The 20,909-nt window shown below is 44.6% G+C and overlaps 1 protein-coding gene across 2 annotated transcripts in view; it reads right to left on the bottom strand.

Annotated features, from left to right (window-relative positions):
- The window catches only part of RCOR1 (REST corepressor 1), an 89,380-nt gene that overhangs the window by 33,362 nt on the left and 35,109 nt on the right, over positions 1-20,909 (bottom strand). For both annotated transcript variants that reach the window (XM_068947098.1, XM_068947096.1), the window contains exon 3: positions 11,288-11,371. In XM_068947098.1, coding sequence (XP_068803199.1) covers positions 11,288-11,371 — 84 coding nt within the window. The remainder of the gene's footprint in view (positions 1-11,287; positions 11,372-20,909) is intronic.

Genomic DNA, 20,909 nt, shown 5'->3' with positions numbered 1-20,909 from the left:
CATGGGTTGAGTTAACTCTACAGAGACCCTACAGCCTTGGATTATATATTTCAATTACAGGCAGCAACGTGCCCAAGCAATGAGAGCAGCAACATTATCAATACACTTGTCACAATGAGTAGATTTAAAAATACATATATATTTTTTATATATATATATATATTATATTCAGTCAGGTGGTTCAATGGAGACAATAACTTAGATTAGAAGAAGCCTCCCTTGTGCAAATTTTATTATGGAAATTTTTTGCATGCCTGGAACACACTTGATCCATTGTACTATTTCCAAAACCCACAGAATTTCACTAATTTTGAAAAAAAGATAAGTTTGACACACCTTACTGAGAGAGTCACTGTGGGAAACCACAGATTCAGACTACTAGCAGTCTCATACAAGGTTTCTGTCCTCTGCCTACCAACGTTCTCAACTCTTCTCCATGTCATCCTGGCTTCATCCACATAGCACGCTGTACACGCAGAAGTTCAGTCCAAAAAATAGTCAGTACAATACAAAACAATAATGCCAAAAGAATAAGAAGTCAGGCAAACAATTTTCCGAACAAGTGAACAAGGTACCTATTAAAAATAAATAAATAAAACTGCATACACACCCACAACCACACTACACCATCACACCATCACACCTACTCCAGGTTAGCACATACTATTGTAAAGCTTGGTCAAGCTAGCTGCTGCAAACCAGCCTCAGAAGAAGCCAACAGATATCCCAAGGCAGAGCCCTCTAAGAGGGTGAAGCCTTCTGCAAGGCCTAATCTCCACCCTTGGCTAGATTTAGAAAGCTCCAGCATAAGAGCAAAATTATTAGACTCCCTGTTGTGCTAGGAATGCAAACTAATGAAAGTACTGTATCAGAGCTAAGCTTCCTAAACACCACAGGTAATACCACGACGCAGGGCGTTTGTGTAGCATGAGGGCACATACGCAGAAGGGGTACGTGGGAGCAGAACAGACATCAGGTTAAATTACAGGTCATTATTGTTGTTACTGATAATAAATCCCATCACGAGAGCGCAGAAGCCATACTGAACCCCTTTATAATGGGCACAAAAGCAAGAAAAATGAACAATTTGTCCCCTGGCTCTCTCCTTGAATGTCACTTAGGCAAAACGGAGGTATCGGCCAAAGCAGCGGATAGCAAAAGCAAAGAGACATGTCGAGGGGCTGCCCATAGCTATGGCTACTGGAAGGCAGCGGATGCGACGAGAGCAACATGCAGAGAAAGTCTCCAGGTGTAGTTGCCTAGCTCCAGCCCTGGAGCAGCTGGAACAGGAGAACCCAGTATTTGAGTGGCAAGTGGTCTATTCACATAAGCACCACTTACCATTTTAGTTAGATATTTTTTGCAGCCAGTCCCTTCACTTCCAAGCGCAGCTATATGAAGGAAAGGGTCTGAAGCTGATAATAGTTCTCAACAATCCAGAGGGCCTCTGCACTTAAGAGAACAAAATCTATTTCCAGCAAAATTAGATGAAGAACAACAGGCACTAAGTGAAGGCAGCTTGATGTTGCAGAGAAACTAGTCTAATCCTTCAGTCTTATTTCCTGAAGTATTACTGGGAAGCTTTTGCTCCTTCTACCTCCACAGTTAAAAATCCATTTGCAGATGAGATTTGCGGCCCGCCCCTTCTGAGAATGCAAGGGCCTTCCCACAACACTACTCACGCTATCACACCTGCACGTTATGCAGCAAAAGTTACGTCTCTCAAATTTGCTTGGAAAGACTCCATTCTCCCCACTTTCACATCAGTTGGATGTGAACAAGTTAAAGGGAAGCACAACAACAGAGACAAAACAAACTCTTCCAAGGGAAGAGGGTACTACCTAACCTAGAGGGAATGGCTTCTCTCTCAGAAGTGGCTGTGGCTCTGACCCCCAGCTGTTTGCACCATCAGTCTCCTGAAAGTTCCTACTCCTGCTTGCTGGAGGAACAGTTCAGCTGCTTGATTAAGCAGCTGCTTAATCACTTAATATGCCAGGTCATGAACTAAGGCAAGGCAAACAAGTGCCTACTGCCAGCTAAGATGTAGAGGCTCATGAAACTCCTTGGACCTCACCCCACACGACACGAGTGGGAGCAGTAAGCAGAGGCTTAGATGAAGAACACTGTCTCTGCTAGAGATCAGAAACTACCTTTGAACAAACACGTATGGATTTCCCTACTGTAGACAGGCCTTCAGGAGACATTAACACTCAACACATTCATTCTTGCACTACCTCCTGCAGCTCTGAAACCCGGGAGATGTAAAGACATGTTTTTATCTCCTCCAAGAAGCCATCGCAACAAGATAGCAAACTTATATGGCTAGATCTCAGACAACATACTCTTTACAGTAGCCTCAAGATTAGTATTATATTGACAGATATTAAGGTGTTTTTTTAAAAAAAAAAAAAAGCAAAAAAAGCCCTAAAATGCCATCAATTAGAAAAAGTCAAGCTACAGATCTACATTGCTCTCACTGAAACATGGGTTACATACAGGCCCTCTCTTCAGGGCTGATCCAGCAGAGAACCTGAGCACCAAAAGCTATTATAAACCAGTGTTATTAGCTAGGATCTTGATCATCAGAGGTAGGTGGTCACTGCTTTTAGCCAGGATATAGAAACCCATTCCGTACTGATCAGTTATTAGATATTACTAGTGATGCTTGCCGTGCTGCAGAATTCACTATTACCCTAAGACCATACAAATCTACATACAAAAAGCACACCATTTGAAAATAACTTGAATGGGTAGTGGAAAAAATAAGAGGAGAAATAATTAGCAGGAGTGGTTCCTAATTAGAGCAAATAATGCTAGAGCAAACGCATCATGGTGAGGGAAGCTTTGGCCCACGTCCTTGAGAAAGTCTAACTGCTCTGCCTCCTGTACCAGCACCTCTGTAAAGGCCATATTAAGCAGCAGTATGAACTCACCACAGTGAACTGTTATGGTCATGACATCCCTGAGTCAAGGAACTGGAGGAGCTCCTCCCTGCCTATGCAGTCCCACTGCACCCCTATAAACACTTATTGGTAGTGCATTTGCTGACTAATTTGCCTTAGCAGAAAAATATAAATGAAGTTATCCTCCAGTTCCTTGACTCTTACTCTCCTCTTGCAGCTACAATAAGAGACAGGAGGTCCCAGAAAAAAGACCTTGTCCTCTGAAGCACTCAGGGCCAGCCATTCCTACCAAGGCCAGCGAGACTGGAGCACGCTCAGCCTGTCCCAGGGCTGGGCCTGAACAACATGATGTGGCTACAGCCTGCTAGTTCTCGTCATTCTGGTCCTACAGCTTACACAGCGCCTATCAGACTAGCTAGGACTGCTCCCAAACATGTTTCAGATCAGGGCTTGCTGCCAGGGTAACTCTTAACACTGCTATCATCACTCCATTACATCCTTGTCATCCTGTCTCCAAAACTTCAGGTGCAGGGGGGAGGGAGGAGACACATGGACACACTTCCTAGCGCCAGCACTACTTCAGTCCCTGCAGTAGCAACAGTAGTGGCAGCTGGCATTTTTAAACTGGGTCATCTTGACACTTTCAGAGAAGGCCTGTTTCACAGTGCAGTAAAAAGGAGGAACAAACAGGTGGCAGGAGAGAACAAGGCACATGAAGGAGCTGCTGACTGCTCTCCTTCCCAGCACAGCAGCAAAAATTCCTCCAGGAGAACACAGCTACCTTAGATAAGGCATCCTTTTCCTGGCTACTCTCCAAAACATTCTTTCACTTTTTTCCCCCCCCATATCCACTGTGCCTTGGGTGGACCGTATCCCAGATACATCAGCTTTTTCAAATTCAATTGCTCTCCTGGCTCCAATAAAAATGACTGCTGCGAAAGGGTTAAAGCCTCATCTTAATTTAAATATGCATTCAGAATCCAGAAATATCAACCTGCAGTAATAATGATGAAAGAGCTGCTCTGAGATTTCCACATAGCATTGCAACAGCAAGTCGCACAGCGGCTGACAAACAAAGGGGAAACGGCAGCTAAGTTTGAGACAACTCACCCATTTCTGGGATACACCCTTAGCCTTCAAAGCCCAGTATTTTCCTTTTGCTGTTGGCAGTATTGCCACTACAAGCATCACAAAGTTGCCCCAGTCAAAAGGAGAAACTGCATCCTTTCACCTTCATCTTTGGTGGTGTTTTTTTGTTTTTTTTTTTTGGTTTTTTTTTGTTTTGTTTTTTTTAAGTGCAGCAAGCACAGCAGCTGGTATAATTGGCCATGACTATGATATTATTTCTACAGCTAAACTCAAATAGAATCTTAAATTAAACATTAGTTATCTCATTTTTGGATTCAGGGACTTGTATTCTTTAGTTACTGTATTTGCATCCAAGCTTCACAGTTGCCAGGTTCACCGCAGAGTATGAAATCTGGATTAGGGACAAACATAAATCCAATTTTGCTTTTCCATTAATCCTTTCTGCTGTCACGGGAACAGTCAGGAAACTGATATTTTTAGGGGACGACAATATACACTAGCACAATCATAAGGGCTTTTCGTTGTTTTGTTTTTCCCCTCCTTCTATCTTGACTTTACTGACAAAAGGTAAGCAGCTAGCTGTGGGTAAGAACTATAATCCCTGAAGTCTACCTCTAAGAGTCCTTGAAGCCTTGGATCCAGCTGACAGCTATTTCTAAGGACAACATCCCCCCAACCCCCAAAGAATTGGACAAAAACTAACAGGAAAAATAAAAAACAATCAAGGAAAGCACATTACATACGCCATCTTTCAAATCCTTCCGCAGCACTTGGCCAGCCGAGAAGTAGCACGAGCTCAGCTAAGAGTTCAATAATACTTTTCTCTCTGGTGGCAAAGGCAGTCTAAACTCCTACTCTGCCACGCCTGAGCTGCAGGGGCTATGCTCTCACCACGTGCCAACACAACCTCTCGTGGGCTCGCGTTATAAATCGGATCACGGAAACAATAGAGGCAGGGGGGAAGAAGGGAGAACAAACATAAAATCACAACTCCAGACATTTCCAGGATCCTATTTACAGCATGTCGAATGAGAGGAAGGACTTAAATTAGCTTTGCTGATGGTGCACTTGCAAACTACATTCTCTCCCCATCCCTCCCTCTATTTGTATTGGGGCAGAGGTTGGGGGATTTCTTGGGTACCTCTGAAGCGTTAATTCCTTCCATTCTAAACACGTCCTGTTAAACAAAAATCTCTCTTTTTTAATATTAAGCTTCCAAGATCAACACCTGCCCCCGTCTAGTCCCTCCTATCTGTGCTTTTCCATTTGCATTTATTTACTGTTAGGGCACCCTGTGCCCCAAGGGAAGTGAGAACCAAAGAGAGTTTATAGAGTAATATGTCCATGCAAAATTCACAGGCCAAAAATCAGCGAGCCCAGGGTGAAAGGATACATCCGAGCAGAAGCTCTTCTTACAAAAATTATGGCTCACCTACACAGTGAAAACAGAGAAACCAGCCACAAAGTGCTAGCAGATACACTCAACAACCTGAGAAGATAAATATCTTCCCATCTTCTTAATCTGTCAGATATTTTAGGTTAGAAAATTCAGGCAGAGGTGATTTACAAGCTCTTAACCACCCAGCTTCACTCCCTTGAAAGAGAAATGGCAGAATAATCATAGCTTGTTCTGTGCAAAGATGAGCCCTGAACGAGGTGGAGATAAACTCCAGTCACTTAAAGGTAACCTCTCCTCAGAAGTTTTGGGATTCACCTCTCCTTTCTGACACAGGACAGATACCAAAATTATCTCCTCCACCCGTGAGAAGGCAGTTGACACACTAACAACCAGGATCTGCTAATAGACTTTGTTGAGAAGCTTTGGGCTTCCCAAACACCAACTCTTAGTTTCTCAGGGTGGAGAAATGCTGCCCTGTTCCCCCTCCTCCCTAACTGTTAGCAGAGCCTGTGGCACAGTTAACTCTAAGCCTTGCCCGCACAACCACCACATGGTTAATATTCTTCGTAACCATAGCAACCAACACTTCTGTCTCTATCAGAGCCTCAGCTGGCACAGTGCTGCTTTCCCAGGATGAGTTTGTGCAGCAAATTGAAGGATCTCTTCTCAGCCATGGGGTTTGGCCAAGCAGAGCACAAGGCTGCTGGAGCACTCACAGCTTCACATAACTCTGTCATTCCTCTATCCCCAAATCCCCTGGGCACCCCTCAAGGGCAAAAGGGCAGAGGTCTAGATTCTCCCCAAACATATCAAGGCAGGCTCTATCTAAAACAAGGAGACAGTTGCAGTCTCACACAAAGAGATGCCACAGGGGAATGGAGGGACTGGTGGGTGTCCAAAGTTGGCATGTTCACTAACCATCAGGTCAGGCAGATGCAGCAGGGCATGACCAGGGGACCCAGCATGGCATGGGCATGCAGCAGGGCATGACCATAATACCCATTAAGGTCCCATGGGTATTATGGGCAGTACTTGCCTCTTCAGTGATATCCCATAAACGGGGAAGCCACTGGAGACACCTACCAAGAAATCCATGTATCTTGGTAACAGTAAGAAACAAAAAGTTTTCATATAGTGGCATGTGTATTCCAGCAGGAACAGCACAAGCAGATAAATGACTTCCAAAATAGAGCTTGTCACTAGCAAAACAATACGTCTTTCCCCTCTTGCATTTCACCTTTGAACTACAGATGCACAAAAGCCATCATCACATCCTACTCTCCCCGCTGGGTTTCTAGCCCTTATTCCTGGGCAGCTGCAGCATGCCAGCATTTGCTTATTTCTAAACCAACCCAAAGTCATTTTTATGGTTCCACCCATTGGAGTGCTTGGCACAGAGATTGACACTGCTGTTTTTATAAATAGCTTCATGCTGGGCCAGCACGAAGCTGTGCAGGATTTCCACAGTATAGTTACAATGCATTTTTTCAGTATTTCCCACACACTGTTTCTACTTGCCACGTGAAGAGAGTGGATGCCTCTCCTCTCCCTAGCTGGCTCCTGCTAAGCAGCATCAACCTTGCCCAGGGCCTTGCTCCTCCTCTCTTGTCTCCTTCCCACCCTCCCCAAGAGCTTCCCAGCATAGCCACAGCAGCTGCCTTTGGCCACTCCAATTCCATACAGAATCTCTCAGAAGTCCCATCTGGAGAGCAAGCTCTTTGTAAGAGGTGCAACACCAGCCACAGCACGCAGGCCTAAGAGCACAGCTGCAAGAGAAGCACAGTTATTTCAAGTCCAAATGTCCAGTGATATTGCATGATGACTGCTTTCTTACTTTCCTCTTAAAAAGAGGTAATACAAACGTCTGGCTTTGGGCTACCTTACAAACTCACTCACGGTGGCAACTACTATGCAACTGACCCTTCAAAGGCAAAGGTTTGGCAGGAGATGTGGAACATGCTGGCAGCTTTCAACTTTGACGTTAATAAGGGCAAAGGAGCAAGTGGTTTGTACCCAGGATTAATGATTAACAAGGCACAAGATAAAAAGATGTGGCAGCAGGTACTTTTCTTTTTTCACATTCTCTCTGTACATCCATGCCATTTCATGGCACCCAGACAATAGGTTTCTCCAGCATGATTAAAACATTGCTCCAGCTCATACAGCACGTGGGACCCAAACAAGTTTTAACTAATTGTATGAGCCTGGAGCATCCGGTATACAGATATCCACCAGGTCTTGGCTGATATACTGGTCTTTCCAGGATTCAGCTTACAGAGGACCCTCCCAGTCTCTCCTGGTTTGTCCAGCCCTCTGCCAAACACATGACAGTCTGCATTGCTCTAAGTGCTGTCAGGGACCCGCTCGCAGCTTTGTGCGGCACAAGTTCATCTTTAACTGAGGTGGCCACCATAAAATTTCACTGGTTACACAGAACTGTTCTGCTCTCTACATGCTAACATGTGCTGCACTAACGTCTGTCCTCACATCGAGGCCCAGCCATAGGACTAGAAAAAAATCCATGACTTTTTTTTTTTTTAAAAAAAGAGTTTACCAGAAGAACAGACACAGGATGGATTAAAGACTTTGGAGCGCAAATGAAAGCAACTAGACACAGGTACCAACATGCAGCTGGATGGAAAGATTTACTCATCCACCCTTCAGCCTGCACAGCAGCAATATTAGAAGTGGATGTGCTAGCTAGGATCCACAGCATTACACCAGCCTCCCGGAGGCCACAGGCCCTTCCACTTGCCACTTCACATGGCCAATGATTATCCCCATCAAATGCAAAATGTCACAAAAATCAATTGTTTAAAAGGGCATGAACAAATAAGGAATCCATTGCTTTCCTGGGTAACTTCCAACAGTCAATCACAAAGGAGAAAAAACATACTCAGGCATTTCATTTCATGTCGACTTTTCTTGCAGCCATTTGTATTACATAGGTCTCCTTTACTACGTCAAAGCTTCCCTTTGAAAAAATAATTGTTAGTAGTCCCCTTTCAGTCTCTTTTCAGTAAGCTAAACAGATGGAGTTTGGTTAGTCTTCAGTTTCCAAAACATTTCAGTAGCTCCTTTCTCTATTCTTTTCTCATTTTTTCAGTTTTCCCTCTGCAACACTGATGCTGCTATTCTAATGTTCTCCTTCCTGAACCCTGACTTCAGAGGCAAGAAACTGCTCCACTGACTACCTTACCCTCTTCACACTCACATCACCCTTTAGTCCAAGCATGACATTGGGAAGCCTTGAGTTACTTGCCCACTGCGTCCCCAAAAGGCCCTCTCCAAGCTACTTCTTTCCAAACACCATCCTTCATGCAGACGATAAGGCCAGAGCTTTCCATATTGATATTTTTAACTCCCCATTTGATGTGATTAAGAACCCATTTTGTTGGCATCAGTTCGGTTTAAGAAAAGATCCAAAACAATCTACAACCCTGTCAACCTATGGCTTATCCTCAGTTTCTCTCAAAAGCAATTCCATATCCATTCCACGGATGAAAGGGTTGAACATCATCAGTCCTACTACACATCCCCATGGACCCCATTTAATTAGGATTCACCATGAACAATGCTAAGACTTGTCAGTGAACTCCAAAACAGTTGAAGAGACTTCCTGTCCCCAGATGTCCCTTGTTCATAAACTATGGAACAGATTAAGGAACTCAGCTCATAATACATTTAAGAGGTGCTCTACAGACATTGTAGGGCTCTAGGGTTTTGGAAGAAAATCATGTCTTTTGAAAAGAAGGGGGACTGAGACCACGCAGTAGCAAATCAGTGCCTAACAACTGGCTGAACATCTCAGAACTATGAGGTTATTTCTACCAATAAATCCATATGTAGTCTCAAAAAAAAAAAAGCAGCCTTTTTCAGCAGGATTTATTTCTCATATTTCTTTTTTTTTTTTTTTAAACTAACACCAGGTAGAGACAGGAATAACTGAAATCTCTTGCAGTATTGCTTTATGTCAATATTTGACAAAAGGATGACCCGCTAGTCCACAGTTATGCTGTTATCTCACTCCCCACGCAGCTGCTCTCTGTCTGCTGCAGTTTTACTACCGTTCCAAGATCTCCTGAGCCACCTCTTCCAATGCTCCTCCCATGTTTTTTACTAGTAGATGCAACCACATCCTCTATTCCTATTAGGTGCCTGGGAGATATTCTGCATGGCATATGGCACAAGAGCATCATCCTCCTTCTCTCCCACAAACACTGTATGAAATATTTGCCTGCATCTTCTGTGGGTGGTGAAATAGCTGATGGGCCTACACCATTATTCCAGTTTTATTTGAGCAAATTCTTCTTCCCTTTCTTCATATTCATGGACTTCCTCCAACAGTTTTGCTGTATCAGCATTCTACAAGTCAATTGATATCAACTTTTTATTTATCAATCTGTCATATCACATTAATTGTAACCTTTTAGATTTGTGACATCTTCTTAGCAGGCCATTATATCCTTTTTACATCCTGAAATATCCTTGCACCCTTTGTGACTGAGTACTTTGTGGCCACTGACACAAGACTGTTTTACTGAACTCCATACACCATCACTCCTTTTCCTCCTCCATTCTCTTCCAAGGAACCCACTTTGTACCAGGCAAAAATTTAAAGTTCCAAAGCACAGCTAAGATCCAAAAGACTAAGACTTTGAGAGGCAGCTACAGGATTCCTCTGCTGTGCCACAGACTACCCATACCGTTTTTCTTTTGGTAGAGGTGACGGTTTCTTGTTCTTATTCCTCTTTAGAGGTTTACAGCAGTAGGTAACTGTCAAATGTATCCCTCTCCTCATCAGTCTTATTTGGTTAAGCAAACAATAGCCAGAAGGGAGCAAAAGTGACATCACTGGTACAAGAGAAAGCAAAATACGATCCTTGCTAAACACCTTTCAATCTGTAAATCACAGTACCATCATCCTTTTATAATTTAAGCAGTAACTTCCTCAGTGAAACAAATGCCCCAGAACATAGCCCAATCCTCTCATGACACTTTATACACAATCTCTGCTGCCTTAATTAGCAAAGGCCACTACATCCTCACAACCATGCTGTGATGCATCTTATCCCTAGTGTCCAGAGGAAAACCACGTGCCAACTTGATGGGGCCACCATGGACAACTGTGGAGGACAGGGATATGAAATTCTTCATCTTGGTTCCAGGACTTTGGGGGGGGGGGGGGGGAAGCAAGCGGGTAATCAGAGCACAAAGTCAAAAATACCTTTCAACTCCCTCTCCCCAAAAGCACTGAGGTTTAGCTGCACTCAAACAGCAGTCCTTTAATCAAGGAGTCTTACTTATTCATGAGGGGATCTGTAGAAAGACAAACCTTTCAAACACTAGTTTCACCATCTGGCAACAGCACTGAGACTTGTTCCCAGACATGCACAGAGCTGGTAATTGCCCTCACGTGGAATTCCATGGCACTGCAATTGTTCCAGCATTTCAATCTCCATGAGCTCCACATGTGCACTTTGCATCTTTGTGGGGAAAAAGGTACCACAAATTGCCACAGATTCCCCCCTACCACCCATACTTTTCATTTTGCTCTCAGCAGTTACTTCAGTCTTCTACAGCAGGTGAACATGGAGGCCTGCAGATAATAAGTATCTTAAAGAATCCGTACCAAGGAAGCAAAAGCACTGCATTTCTCCTCTGCTTTCCTTGTTTCTCTGGATTTGGCATTCTGAGCAGTTGCCCAGTTGGGAACAAAGGTATTCTGGGGGACTGCTTTGTAGGCTTTTCCTTTTTTCCAACTCAAATTGATTCCAAAGCACGATGAAAAGGTCATAGACGTAACCTCTGCTGAAAGCGGCACCTTCACATTCTTCAACTGATACATTGGGGTGGGGGGGAGGGGGGAGATGGGACAGAATTTAAAGAGACTTACATTTTGCTTCAGACAGATTCTGATTAGGTGACCAGACCAGCATGCCGAGATTCTCTCTCTCCTGACTTCGCCTTGCAAGTTTGGCTTAAGAGAAAACAGATATAGACCAAGTTACAGAGAAAGTCTTGTTTCAGATGCAAAATGGATACAAAAGTGACTTATCAGACATCTGCAGCTTTTAATCAAGCTATGATACCCATCTGTAAAGTCAAAACCCCATCTTCCCGTCCAGACCTGAGGCCCTTCCTTGTTTTCCAATGCATCATCCTCTATATAAGCTGTCAGATGCAGCAAACTCACCTTCTTTCATGCAGTACACTAAGAAGCATAAGTTAGATCTAAATTAAAAATTAATTAATGTTTCTCTTCCAGCATACTTGATTATTTTTCTTCTAGCCATTGTTAAATGAAAAGGGGAGGAGGTAGGCTCAAGCAGAAGGCTCCAAGCCTTTAACGTCTCTGCAAGTTTACTGTGTGCACTGAGGTTAATATTCCAGGACAGACACAAGCAAGAACCTCCTGGATTTCAACTTTCTAGAGCCTCCTCACCTGTCCCAACAGAGCCCTCCTGTCCCTCCATCTGCCATACAGACAGGAACGCTGTCCAAAGAAACACTAGGGGTTTCGGATCAGAATCGGGTCCTTTGCTCAACTGCTCCAGGGAAATTCTGGTGCATTCACACCCTCTGTGTGCACATGCACACACACTCGGGAGAACAGGTCCATTTTTAACCAACATAACAGTTGTTCAGTGTGAGAGCACTGAAAGCCTTAAGTCAAGAACCACAGCTGCATTTAGTTTGAAAGAGAGCGCAACCTCAAAGCTAAGGCAAATTTCAAGCAGAAAATTCTTGTGAATCTGCTGTTCTTCAGACACGTACAGTTCAAGTTTCCAGAACAAGACAGTCATGAGAGGAGGAGGAGGAGGAGGAGGAGGAGAGAAAGAGAAACTCGCCGAGTTGAGTCAGCATGCACAGCCAGCTCAATTACCTGTCCTGGCCAAGAGAAACTTGCAGGTCTTGTTATGAATGGGTGCCTACATGACTGCTTCCACTACAAAGCTTCACATAACGCTGAAGGTTTACACAATATTTCAACATGATGCTGTTTTCTCTGCACTGCACAACTAGAAACCCCCACCTCATGCTATCTAAAAGACATAGGTGAGAAAAGATCTTGTAATACAATGACAGGACACTCCTATCTCAAGGTCCAGAGAATGAAATAGGAACATTATCTGCTCTTACGCTTCTACTGCGGCAGAGGCAGCAGCCTGTCACCAACCAATTCCCGGTCCTCCAAACAGATCAGAAAGTTTAGTAGTTACAATACTGTGAATGCTCATGTTTTGATCGTTTTTAATACTGTATCTGCTCAGAATAAGAACAGTCAGGGCAAGGTGATGAAAATAATCTAACATTAAATTTAAAGTCTATTTACAAAAAAAAAAAATCACACACATCAGCAAGTATTGTTTAGACATTAAACCAATTTTTACTCTCAACTGCCCAAACTTTCTGATTTACCTTATTTCTCATGCCTTGCCAAAATGAAATGTGAAATATTTTCACCCCTCATTCCTCAGTTTTCATGGCAAAACATCATGATTTTTTTTATTCATATAAATATATATTTTTTAAATGAGTAGCAACTGCACATACAAGATATTTTGTGTACCATGCATTTTCATTACTTCTACACTAGGCAGAAAAACAGGAGTGTGAAAAGACAGCCTCTGGTAGAGAAAGACGGGGGTGGAGACCAGGTTTATATATAGAACGCGAGAAGTGTCTGAATTCAAAAATTACAACAGTTGAACTCTGTATTAAAACAAAGTCTTGAAACATTTGGGATTGAATTTTACTTGCTCCCCCAGTTCAAGCCATATATCAGAAATGCAAAGAAAAAGGCAACCTTAAATCCCCCTTTCATCAAATTTGGCTCCCCACTCTCCCTACCACTGTCCGTCCTGTTATTTAGCTTAGCATAACATTTGAAACATGCAAGGAGAGGAAAGACTGACTCTCCACCTTGAAATTGCTTTTCAGTGTAACACATGCCCCATAAAAATACTCAAAGAGAAGGCAGAAGTCACCAGTCAGATCTCCAAGAGCAGTTAAACATTTGCAACGCAAATCCTAATACGCATCCCCACCCCCAGTAACCTCTATTCCCCGAGACAGCATTCAGGAGCCTGTTGCCTGCGCTCCCTGGGGGTGCTTCGCCTTGGTCCCCCTCCACTGCGCGCATCCCTGTCGCTTCTCATGCTCCAGCTCCTGGGGCCCGTCTGTACCCCTCAACCACCCAGTCCAGCTGGCTAAACTGACAAAATACGCCTAACCTGGGAAAAAGTCTTCTGCCAATTTGGCACACTGAACTGGCTCCCTGAGGTGTCAGGTAAATGCCATGGCCAGGGCAAAGAAGCCTGGCTGTCCCCATCAGGGATGGAAAGTCGTTAGCTCGGCTCACTTGTAACATGGAATTTCAGCTTGGTTAAAACAGTATGTTAGAGTTTGGGGCATTACAAAGGGGGCTTCACAACAGCAACTAAACGTGGAAGCTGACGACTGGCACGGTGAAGTGTGCAGGACCCCATGGCGCCAAAGGAACCATGGTCGCTAAACACCCTCCTCATCCTCCAGAGCTTGGGCCCCAGCCAGCACCTACGACCTTCCCTTTGCAAAGGGAGCACTTGAGGTCAGGAAGCCTCACGTCTCTTCCCTATGAGCCAGGATAATTCACTCCCCTGGGCCTCACTTAAACAAGAACTTAATGCAGATGCAGAGCTTTATGCAACTCACAGGAAACCCCTTCTCTCTAATTACCACAGCCCAGCTTTTTTTCCCCTCTGCCTTCCTCCAGCTTGTTAGCAGCAACCAGCCAATTTACACAGTATTGGTAACTGGGTGTGCCACAGCACCTCCCGTACTGCTGCAGCATCTCCCTGCCCTGCCTGCCCACCCCAGCCCATGTGTACTCCTCAGCCTTCCCACTTCAGCTGAGGTAGGGGCAGCATGAGTCACACAGCATGGTTAAGCTAAAAGTCGCGCTCCTCTTCTCTGCGAAGGATACAAGGGCCTACAAAGGTCACCACAGGTAGAAGGGCGGGGGGGGAGGGGGGCCGGGTTTCTCCAAACATCCATAGAGGCCAAGAATCCCCCTTTTCCCTCCCCCCAAACATCACAGGTGACTTACCCCTAGAGGCCCAGCTCCTTCACCTTCCAGCACCACATCCTCCCCAGCACCCCTTCTCCAAGCCCACAGGCTCCATGTTTCCTGCTGAGGACAAGAGAGACAGGCACAGCTGCCCTCTCTTCCTGGGAGTCCAGTGTTGCCCCGTTCCCGAATTCACGCAGCACACGTATTCTTGCTACATGACATAGCAAGGAACAGCTTAAGAGCTTGCTCAGAATTTGGAAGCACGTTAAAATGGTCAGTTTAGAGCAACAGCCAGGAGGGGAGAGAAGGGGGCCCTATATCACAGTTTTTGCAGACAGTTACTGCATTCTGTATCTTTCCGGGCACAGTCAAGCCACAGGACACACCAACATGCAGCAATGCTATCCTGTCCTTGTCCCATGCTTTGGGTTGAGTTCACCCCACTGGGGTAAACTCAAACACTCTACACTTTAGTGAGAAAGCTAAAAAGCTAGATCAATATAATCCTTTTTTTTTTTTTTTTTTTTAAATACCCACATAAGGAGGGCATGGGTTACTCTTTTTTAGGGTAACAGATCAATTTAGGATCGATGCAGTTTGCTTGTTTAAGCAGCTGCAGTTAAACCAGTGCAACCTGTGTTCAAAGAAGCCATATATTAGCAGATAAGATCATCTGACATTTCAGTTAATCCTGCACTTTCATCTACAGTACCACTGGGTACCTGTAAACTCTCTGCCACAGCCATCAGTTCCCCATCGCAAGTGTTGTGGGAACAAACATTTCCTAATCTTTCTCTCACTGCTGCACGCATCAGGGCTCTCCCGCTTGTCCCAAGTCACATCTGGAGAGAACTGCGGATCCTTCCTACAACTTCAACAGAAACACCTCCTGCTACAACAAACATCCCCTAAACTTTGTCCCAGTGACAAAGTTCACAGGAGATGCAAGCTCCCACAGCCCTTCCCCAAGCAGAGGTGTAACCCCACTCTGGGCACAGCACCACAGCACTTTTTCCCATCCCTCATCCCCCTCTACTTGGTTTCCTCAACTGCACGGACAACCGCGTAAGGGACCATACATTGAACCAGAAGAGGGAACTGATCGAGGTTAAAACTCGCTCTGTAAAGAAAAGGTGATTTTGAAAGTTGGTCCCATTTACAGATCTGGTTTACTGCCCAGCCCACAAGTAATTCAACCGGTACAAGAGACAAGATGAGGCACAGCAGGAAATCATTAAGCCGACAGCATCCTGAAGAGGAAAAAAAAAGTTTGGGGTAGAGGGCTTCCCCCCCCCCCCCCCGAGCTGTGGGGTCACATCTCAACAGCATGCAGCTGGCTATGCTGCATACAGGAACACACTATTTGCACACCAGAAGGAGATGTGCCATTTGAGTTACTGTCACTTCTCCCTGCAGGTTCAGCTCTCCATCCTTCCTGGCTCCCTCCACAGGCAGGGCTGGGCACAGGCCCGGCACACACAACAGCAACACATCCCAAGGACATGAGAGACACCCATAGCAGCAACAGCTTCTCCTCAGCTTTTGGGAAGCTGAAAGATTGACTGAAGAGGGAGAGGAAAGGGTTAGAGAGAGAGAGAGAGATTCAGACTCCAAAAGGCATTAGGCTGATAAAAAAAAAAAAAAACCACACACTCAACTGAGTTTTTAAAGCATGTCTTTCCCTTGTCATGAAGGTTACAAGGAGCAGTGTCACTCCCAAACATGTCTGTCCAATTTTCACTTGCATACGGAAAGGTGTCAGCCCTGCTCCCCCACCACCAACCACAAAGTTTAAAGCCTCGGGGGTAAACCCACTTTAGACCCCATACCTGAGTGATCCCAACTAGCACAGGAGGAGGAGAATAAAGTGAGAGTAAAGAGATTTTTGCTAATGCTACAAAGCCTATTCCTTTCTTTGCAGAGCCACTCTCTGCTGCTCCACATGCTCCAAGTCAGAGAGCAGAGGCTCAACCTTGCCATGGCTCTCTGGAGAAGCAAGTGGCACTTTCTCCGCTGTAAGTTCCTTGCAAAAAACTTTTCAAAGAACACCAAGGCCTGAACACCCTTGGGAATCCTCTGACACGTCTCCTGTTTACTGGTCTACCAGGGTCAGCACCCTCTCCTACACCAAGGAGCACTGTCTCCAGCTGAAGTCAACAAGATCTATCTATTTCTACAGCAGAGAGATCTGGCCCCACAGCCTCTGAAGAGCACCCAAACCTGACATACAGCCTGAAGAGATATATTTGCATGCATCTCGCATCTCTAGCGGATATTGTAGCTTTGTATTTTCCTAGGCAAACTGCAGTTGTATTGGTGCCGGAGTCAGGTTTGTAAGCATAAGCACAGTGTTGAACATGCTGCAGAGTTTGTCATCATTAATACATTTGTGTTGACATGAAACCACAGATTCCTGTTCAGGGTCTCCCCAGGGCCAGCTGAGAGAGCAAAGATATGCATGTGCACCCTGCAGGCGCCTCAGCCACCACACTTGGCAGAGTTTCCACAACAAAGTGGGACCAAAAGCAACAAGTACACTTCCCTCTCCCCGCCTACACCAGGGTGCTGTGAAGTCAAGGCTCCTGTTCAGGGAAGGGAAGAGAAGCGAACAAATCCCCAAATAGATGCTACCCAAGGACACTGGCACAGCTCTAAGCTGGGCCACACGCTTTCAGTCTCCTCTGCAGGTCAAAGCACCTTCCGCATCCTTCCAACCGCTTCCCAATATCAAGTTAGCAACGGAGCAGCTATGCTCAGTTCAGAAGAAAGCTGTGCTTGGCATTAATATCACCTCCTTCATCCCACCCATCTCTTCCCAATGAGATGGGCTCAGAGCCTCTGAAGAGCTGAGTCAAAAGGCTGAAGGGTGAAGCTGTGCTTCACAGCTTGAATCCATCTAACACCTCACCGCTTCTGAAGGGAGAGGAGGTCCCACTCAGCCAGCATTTCTCTGCTCTCCTGACACATGCTCCCTGCCTCTCCCCCCCAGCTTGCGTTGACTCTGCCATTTATCTGTCCCAAGCCAAACTAACCTGGCAAAATAAAAGGCAAAACAGCATTTTACGGAATTACTAAATCAAATATAGCTCACTACAAGATCAGACAAACACTAGAGCGGGTGCTGAGGGAGCAGCAGGCCCACACGGATGGGGCCTCTCTGTCTTAACGCAAAGCTTCACTCCAACACTACGGTTCAGGCAGCACCACTGCAAGGGGAGGGAGGCTCTCTTTCCCCTTATGTCAGCACAAACAGCACTGAGTCATGTGACAAGCCAGAGCAGGGAATCTACCTGGGCTTAAAAAAGCCTAATCCAACAAAACAGCAGTTAACTTTAATCAGTTCCTGATTTTCTACCGCATACCTAAGAAACAAGGAAGAGAAGTGAGAAGCTAGGGATAGGCAGGACACCTCCCCGCAATAAGAGCACTGGTATATGCTGCTGCCTTAAGAACCGTTCACAGAATTACAGCATAACTGAAGAACAGAGGAAGGCCCCTGGAGCCAGGCAGCAGGGCGAGAAAACCCGTCTTCCTGGGCAGAGCCCAGCACTGCCCAGCTCCCTGCTGATGCCTCCCGTTGCACTTTTCTTTTCCACCTTAGAGATGAAACATTCCAAAATAAACTCAGGGGAAACCGAGGCTTCCCCAAGAGCCACCAATCACTTTATCACCGATGTTCTGCTTCTGTGCAACGCAGCCGTGCCAGCTCCCGCTTGAGTTTCTGTACTTGGAGGGAGCTGCTATCCTGCAGCTATCCCCCCGTATGCTGCACGTTCCAGCTGTGGCTGTGAGCCAGTCAATAGCTGCTCCACATTTTACTTTTGGCACCTATACTGACCCCTCAAGAGAGATGATCCTAGTCTCCAGCCAATGCAAAGATGCACTTTATTCCTGGTTCCCTTCTCCTGGGGTCAGGAAAGAGCTTTGCCAGGAGGGTTCCCAGCCTTCTTCCTTCTCCATAACTCTTTCAAAAGTCTCAGGTGTGATTTTGTTGTTGTTGCTGTTTGCACAAGGCATTTGAGAGCTACTGAAGCTCTCTGAGCTCCACAGAGGTCAGAACACATTTTCACATCATGAAAAGTGGGAATTTGCAGCTAGTAAGTCCCCCCATCAGTTAAAACAGCAAAAGGTAACTCTGAAAAACAAGACCACTGTTAGGTGCTTGATATAGATACCTACTTCTATACCTTCTTTGGAAGGCAAACATCAGCAAATCAACAAGTTTAAAAAGCGTTTCCTACAGAAGTGTAGTGCATTCTGTAGGTACTGATCCTTTTGGGAAGCAACAAAAAAAATGTCCAGACCTAAACAATATATTTCATTAATAGTTATTAACGTTAACACAACAAAGACTAAAATCCTCAAGGTACAGGATGGCAAGATTCCCCCCCACAAAGGCTACTGCATTACTAACAGCACTTAACGATCTTTTCACATCTGGTATTAACTCATCTTTAGATCCCATATTGCGGGTTAAAAAAAACAAAAACAACAACAAAACAACAACAAAACACACACACACACCCCCTTCCATTTTAATATGTAACCCTCAACACTATATAAAATTTACATTGCATCATACTCAGAGGTGCATGGATTTTATTGTTCGGGGAAGAGCTGGAGCTAGCGTATAAGTTAGCTGTTGAATACTGCTTAAAGCAGTTTTGTCCTAGGTCTAAGTGTATCTACCGCTAGTGAAGTGAGATTTAAAAAAAAGTTCTTCTATTCCCAACTCTGTATTTGTTTTATCAATGCAGTCCTTATATTTACCACACAGAGGAAAACCCCCTGTTTACAGTACCCATGATGATTGTTAAACAAAATAAGACAAGGGAGGCACTGGCTCCCACAGTTTGAAAAACGTGCTCTAACTGGTTCATTGATATTACTCAGACTCATACTGTAATTGTAAACGTACAGCTGCACTACAGCAGAAAGCCTGTGTGACACAAGAGAACTCCAACAAAATTGAGAGACAGAAGAAAAGCTTTTTCCACCCTCCGGCCCCGCTGGTGGCACGAGTGCCTCAAGCAGCAACTTGAAGACATTTGGAGGAGAACTCTGCCGCACATCTCCGCTTCCTCTTGCATGTGACTTTTCCCCAGGTCAGCAGATAGGGCTTGTGACCCCCCTTTCATTTGTATTTTCTGAGGACTGCCTCAATTTAGTAGCTGGCACCTCACTGAAATGCCATCTTTGTACACACTGTAGCAGCATTAAATGTAGCAGAACATTTTAAACTGGAATTGTGCAAGTTAGGGAACTTTTTTTTAATTAAGAAGTTATAAATTAAGCAGCGGTTAGCTCTTCCTATACATGACTACACCCGACTGGCACTATAATCTATATGCAAATAAAGTTCTGAGGGCATTTTTGTATTTGCCTAGGGAAACAAAGGCTACTATTTAGGTTTCTACACAGAGCAGCAGCACTGGAAATGCAGACCAAAGGGGCCTTATTGCCTCAGAATAACTGTAGGTGCTGCACTACCAAAAAAAAAGAAAACACACACACACAGGCAAACAAACAGACAAGGGACAGTATTGCACATTACAACAACGTGAAAAATATTGCTTTAAAATTATCCAGTTAAAGATTAATCATCCAGCAATGATTGCAAAGGTCACTTTGCAGTGATAAAAATTATTACCATTAGAAGAGCTGGAAAACAAAAATGAGAAAAAACATGGATAACAATAGTTTCCTTTTTTCAGGTAAGGACGTTCAACCCATACTAAGGCTGAACTTCATTCACATCTTATGGTTTAAAAAAAACCAGCTAAAATAAAAACCTGATCTGATTCAAGATGCCTTTTTAGTTTAAGAGCTAGCAATAAAGCAAGAGCTGTGGCCTGCATTTTGCCCACAGCCCAGACCAGACTGAACAATAAAGCCAGAGCAGATGTTGAGGCCTCGCCTTGATTTTTTTCCCCCTGAATGAGTCCACTCATTCTTTCCTGCAAGCAGGTGGCACCAATGTGCAGCCATAGAGGAGGTCTGAATAACTATACAAGCAAAAAGCTTTTCAATATGTACTCTAGGTGTGTAAGTTTTTTTTTTTTTTTTTTTTTTTTTTAAATACATGCACGCAACCCAAGCTCTGCAGCAAGTTCTGCATACACAAGCCCTACATCCCATACGGGAGCGAGAATTACATTATCATAACACCAGAAGCATCAGTATACCCTCCACAGCACTGAGAATCACACCTCCGCTAATCACAACAAGCTTTTGTCTAGACGTGGCTGGGGTTTTATACTGAAAGGGGAAAGGGCTTGACTTTGTTAGAGAGTTAATTTTAAAATTAAGAGGTGAAAACGGATGTTTGTGTAAGATTTTATAATATATAGGCCTTGGAAGACTTTTTAAAATGTAAAGATGTTCACCTTTTTTTTTTTTTTTAAAGGAAGAAAGCAAGTAACCGTATACTACAGCAATGCTGAATGGGGGGGACACACACCGA

This window comes from Struthio camelus, chromosome 5 (assembly GCF_040807025.1).
Source record: "Struthio camelus isolate bStrCam1 chromosome 5, bStrCam1.hap1, whole genome shotgun sequence".
Classification (NCBI taxonomy): Eukaryota; Metazoa; Chordata; class Aves; order Struthioniformes; family Struthionidae; genus Struthio; species Struthio camelus.
This window is presented reverse-complemented; position numbering and strand designations above follow the sequence as displayed.